The 5,511-nt window shown below is 36.8% G+C and overlaps 1 protein-coding gene across 2 annotated transcripts in view; it reads right to left on the bottom strand.

The window, feature by feature from the left end:
* The window catches only part of hcst (hematopoietic cell signal transducer), a 6,702-nt gene extending 3,019 nt beyond the window's left edge, over window positions 1-3,683 (bottom strand). Inside the window, exons 1-4 of one of the 2 annotated variants that reach the window (XM_014008709.1) lie at window positions 3,328-3,683; window positions 3,130-3,150; window positions 2,850-2,981; window positions 2,584-2,707 (exon numbers count right to left, since the gene is read on the bottom strand). In XM_014008709.1, the coding sequence (XP_013864163.1) occupies window positions 2,661-2,707; window positions 2,850-2,981; window positions 3,130-3,150; window positions 3,328-3,373 (246 nt within the window). In that variant the 5' untranslated portion in view covers window positions 3,374-3,683 and the 3' untranslated portion in view covers window positions 2,584-2,660. Of the gene's footprint in view, window positions 1-2,583; window positions 2,708-2,849; window positions 2,982-3,129; window positions 3,151-3,327 lie in introns of those variants that run through there. The other variant, XM_014008708.1, reaches the window with a different exon arrangement.
* Window positions 3,684-5,511: the final 1,828 nt, after the last annotated feature.

Genomic DNA, 5,511 nt, shown 5'->3' with positions numbered 1-5,511 from the left:
TTTTGCTACTTGGTGGGGATGATTTTTCAGGAAAATGCAGCCTCATGGGGACCGGATGCTCCTCGTGGGGACCAAAGGCCGGTCCCCACGACTTCGGAGGCTGATTTTGGGTGGAGGTTTAGGATCAAGGTGTGAATTGAGTTTAGGTTAGTTTTAGAGTAAATGGTCAGGGTTAGGATGTAAAATTAAAAAAAAAAATTAATAGAAGTCAATGGAAAGTCCCCACAAGGATAGAGAGACATAGTATGTGTGTGTGTGGCACTATATTAATAATCTGAATCAAATTGAATTGTATCAAAACACCTGTTTATGTGTATCTCTGCACAGATTTGCRTACGGTTGGTTGAGGAAAATCTAAAAGAACGAACCTGAAAACTTTTGCCCTTTTTCTCCCTCTTGTCTCTCGAGTCTCGACTGGAAAGGCAGTTGACAAAACATCACTTCAAAAATAAGCCGATTATTCCTTTATTGACATATGTTCTATTTTTATGGATGRAATGTTTCTTCTGTATCTGTTTGGTGTTTTCATTTATTGTCTGTTCGTTATTGATGTTTGTTCTTTCAAAGGACTGTTGATGAAAATGAGCTTTAATTACAACTGAGATAATGAACTCTTTTTAAAAAATCACGTTGAGTCATTTTTATTCAGACAGGCTTTAAGTTTTGTTTACTTTTTAAAATTGTTCTTCATTATATGTGTGACCTGTTTTTATTGTTTTTAGTTATTTTGCTCTCCGATAAGCACTTTGTGATGTTCGTATCTGTGAAAGGTGCCATACAAATAAAGTTTACTTGCTTACTTTCTAACTGAAATGCATATAACTTGTTCAAGATTTGATTAATTAAAAAAAAATAAACAAATAAATAAATAGAAAAAAATTAGAAGTTAAAAAAAGTTGAAATTTCAGTTACACTGGTGGCACATGTTGCATGTTGTCTGAAGTGTTTTTTTAATGAAAATGTTTTATGTCAGGTTATTGTTAAACCACTGAAATGTCTAGAGCCAGTCTGGGAGCTTTCATAAGGCGGTCATGGTTTGAACGCAGTCTGAAAAGTCTCGCTTTCAGAAATAAAAGACTGTCCTGAGACTTTTGACTCGCCCTGTTTATCRCATCCGGTGAGCCTGCAGGAAACTTTGAAACATTCAGGAGAGATTTCCACAACAAAAACTGTTCACTTCTTTCCAAAATAAATATGAAAGAGAAGAGTTAAAGGATAAACTTTATTAGAATGTTTGCAGCAGCAGCAGCAGTGAGCATGACGCACGGGTGGACCAGACAGATATTGAAGATATCAAACAGGTTTAAGTCAGCAAGTCTTCAATGTCTGACTGAAAAAGTTCAACCACAGTTTATCACTGACAGAATCAAACGTCATCTAAAGTGGTCTGTAGAAGTGAAACTCTCAGGAAATCTGAGACAAAAAATGGTAAACAATTAAATAAAAAGACAAAAAGAGAAAGAAATGCAATGTTTTCCTGTATGGGATTTCATTTTTCATATTATTTTCTTGTTAAGCTTTACTTTACTTTATTTCCTTCAAGACTGAAAAAAGAAAAAAATACAGTTTAACTATATTACGTTATTACAAAAATAAAATGAACAACTTAACAAGCATATAAGTGGCATTAAAATGTTTATTTATGTACAAACAAAAAACGTTTGGTCAGAAAAGTATTTAAAAGGATAAAATCACAATGTAACTGACACATTTTATTTCATACAACTCTTTATTAAAGAGTAAAAACAGTTTCAGTTAGGTAAAAAGTCACTCATAACAAACACCAACCATAAGGAGAACTGTTTGATTTAGTTACAGCTTACATTTGATAAATATACAGATAAATATTAAAAGACATCTGCTGATCATTTAGTTTGTTTTTATATTTTACACACTGAAAGCTTGTAATAGATAAAACACTCTTTATTTATCAACTGTTGTGAGTGTGAGCGAATGGTTTTAAACATCCTGTGAAATCAAATCTATTGTTCGGATGCTTTTATTTTGAAGGCCCACGAATCACCTTTGTGCAATTACCTAATTCAAAGCAAAAAACAAATAATAAAAAAACTATAAAAATAAAAATAAAATAAAAAAGGCTGAGCATTCCTCAAAGGAATGCTTATTGCTTGTACTTAATGTCTGAGTTTCAAACTAAGATAGTCTTATGTTGAAGCTAAAGTTAAAATATTAAAAAAGATCATTATGTGAGATTGCACCTAAAACTGCAAAATCTCACTCAGTCAGTTATCACTCAGGATATGTATTGAGGATGACTCTCAGCTACTACCACACCATGTTGTTGCTCAATATCCGTAGAAATGGCTGAGTTAGATGCATTAATAGGTTTGCTAAGGTTGATTAGCTCCAGCGGCCATCTTGTATCAGGTTAACTCGAAAAGTTAATCGGTTGTAGATTTGTAGCCAATAATCACTTCCTGAAAGCTTTAATACAACCCACTGGGTGGTTCCTGAGATATTCTGCTAACAGACAGACTAACAAACATGCATTATCGCAAAACATTTGAGGCAGCAGGTGATATTAATACTTCTTTTAAAAATATTTCTATGTTGTTTTTTAATTTTATTTATTTAAAAGATTTCAATTATTTTTTTGTTACAAAATTTTGTTAAAAAGAAAAAAAAAAGTCAAGCAAAAATTATGTGGACTTGCAGTTTGCCCGAACATTCATGTACACCTTGTTAGCTGTAGAGAGGAAAAAAAAATTAGAAAAAATTCTTTACTTTTAAATACAAGCACAAACATTAGAACTAAGAGTTTCAAATATTAGTCAGGTTTATAAAAACAAAAAGGAAAAAAAAAAAAACTCCAAAGCAAACTGCCTCACCATTATCTATCTTCCGCCTCCTGAAGCTGGCACACCTGTAAGTCACTGCCACAATAATGAGGGTCAGAACCAAATCTGCTGAGACGATGATGGCGATGGTCCACGGCTCAATCCTGTAGCAGGACGCAGAGTCTGACAGACACCAGAAAAAAAGAACACAGAATATTTGAGTGGGTTGAAAGTGACAAAAGCAAGAGACGAGCGGAAAAACTGATGATCAGTCATGAAGTTGCTTGTTTTCCTAAAATATTTGTGTCTTTTTTTGTCTTTTTAGAGTTACCTGTTAGTGCCTCAGGCAGGTCTGGAAGAAAAGAACAAAAAAAAAGAAAGAAAATAAAAAGATGAATAACTGTAGGTGGACTGAATAAATTCAGCAGTTGCTGTTGCGAGAACGGTGAATTTCCGTCATAAAGAGTGTTTGTGGTTCGCCTTCCTGTGTGAGCGCGCTTTAMTGTCGAGCTGTGAAAGTTTTACTTACTGCAGAGAAAAAACAGCACCAGGACCAGGAGTTTGGCAGAAGCCATCGTGGGTCAGAGGAAGTTCTGTTGGCTCTGAGAAACCAAACCCTAACAAACAAACAAAATTAATAAATTAAAAAAACATAACCCCCCGGTGTCCAGTTTTCAGAACAGAAGCAGGTTTTCAGCAGTCTGAGTTAAAAAGAAATGATCCAAACTGTGTAGGTTTGACTTTTTCCATCTGCATCACTGAACCGTCAAACAGTCACTTCTGCGTGGGCATTTATTATAAAGAAAAGTGAGCTGTAAGTACATGTGAGCAGAAAATTTAATATTTTAAATGTAAAATTAAAAAAACTACCATGTTTTTATACATGGATACAAGCTTTTTTTTTTTTTTTTACTAAATGTTAGGTCATGAATTTACAAGTTTAAAAACTGACGTTCAAACTAAATATACATATCTTCTCTGAGTCAGTGTTAATTTCATCAAAATCTAATGCAAAACAAGAATTTTAAAAATGAAAACGATGAAAGAGAAACTCATACATACCCGCTCTGCTTGGGTCTGCGTGTCTTCTGTGGTCCTACAAACCATGTCAGGTCGATATCCCCCCTTTGAGGGGAGGTGTTCGACTTCCTCTGCTTTGTTGCTGCACGTAAACACTGCGGGTCGTCTGTGTCATCATGACTGAATGATGGAAGCTGCTTTGAACTCCACTTTTTATTCAGGTGGAGAGGTGGAGCATCACTGCAACTTAACCCTTTTTTTTACTCTTTGCTAAAGGTGAAAATAACAACGAAGTCTGGGATTTTTTTCTTGAGGCTATAAGTTTCAGATTTTTAAAAGTGGTTCCAGGCCAGCTCAGACCAGAGATTGTGAGGCAAGAGCTTTCAGTTCTTATGGAACCAACTTCTAGTTTCTGTTCACGAGGCCGACTCTGCTGAATTGTGACGAGTGGTCAGGGTGGGTTTGTGTGTCCTGAGTTATCCTTTAGTTCTGCTGCTATATGTTCAAACTGTTGGAGAACAAACTGACCACGTCTCCTCACTCTGCTGCTGTCTTTACTCACTCCACTCTCGTGGTGTTTGTAATTGTTTCCTGATGCATCTCAATAATCCAGGTGGAAAAATCGAATAAAGTTGGTCCTCCGGACGAGTTCTTCTTCATTTAAACGTTTCCATTTTTGTCCAGACTTCTTCAGTCTGACGCGCTACAGATAAACTCTGCCTTTACCTTCACGTGGTGGATCAACAAGTTTGCTGATGACAAAAATAATGAATATTCTCAAAAGAGGACCATCAGCCTAACTACTGATCGTTAGTGCCCTGATAGCCTCTTGTTAGAGGGCTGAGGGTCTCTGCCTGCTCCATCTGAACTGCCAAAATCAGCTCATATTGTTGCAGCTGAATAATGAAAATCGCACCGTATCTGCTGCCCCTTTTTGTCATGATGCTCCAAACTTTTTACCCCCTCCACATAAGAACTTACTGTGTGATTGATCAGAAGTTAGTTTTTGCTGAAAGCACTAGGATGCTGCCCTTTGCTTCAACTCCTTTCAAAAAAAAAAATATACTGGCTTCCAGAAGCCGACTGTTGTACCCGGAAGCTGACATTTATACAGTAGATAGTCAAACGGCCAAAAACTCATGGATGAAGAATAAAAGACATTTTACATGAATCCATCTGCAGAGAAGTGTGGATCTTTAACTAGGACAGACAGATTTATGTACAAATAACGGTGAATCTCAGTTTTTTTCGAAGGATACTCCAGCGGGAAGGAACCCCTTGCAGYTGTATACTGCAGTGGGAGGGGTTTCCCAGGAGCTCAGCACAGTGTGTCTCAGGGTCTATGAAAGGTGTGTGCAAAACCAAACATCAAACAGCCATGTGACCACGCGTCTACTGTTCAGATGGTGTATGTGGAGACCTTTAGTCATACTCGCTGTAACAGCATTGTAAGAGGAAGACAAGTGGACATGGAGACCTCCTCCGTGTTTAATGACGGACAGTTTCTCTTCACAAAAATGGCTTCCTTCACTCCTCTTTCTAACCAGTGTTCCTCTCTATCAAGGATGAGAGCATCTTCATCCCTGAAAGAGTGACTGCTGGCCTGTAGATGAGTGTAAACTGCAGAGTCCTGACCTGTAGATGAGTGTAAACTGTAGAGTCCTGGCCTGTAGATGAGTGTAAACTGTAGAGT

Source organism: Austrofundulus limnaeus, unplaced genomic scaffold (assembly GCF_001266775.1).
Source record: "Austrofundulus limnaeus strain Quisiro unplaced genomic scaffold, Austrofundulus_limnaeus-1.0 Scaffold52, whole genome shotgun sequence".
In the NCBI taxonomy this organism is placed as follows: Eukaryota; Metazoa; Chordata; class Actinopteri; order Cyprinodontiformes; family Rivulidae; genus Austrofundulus; species Austrofundulus limnaeus.
The sequence above is the reverse complement of the archived record's forward strand: the minus strand, read 5'-3'. Positions and strand labels throughout refer to the sequence as shown.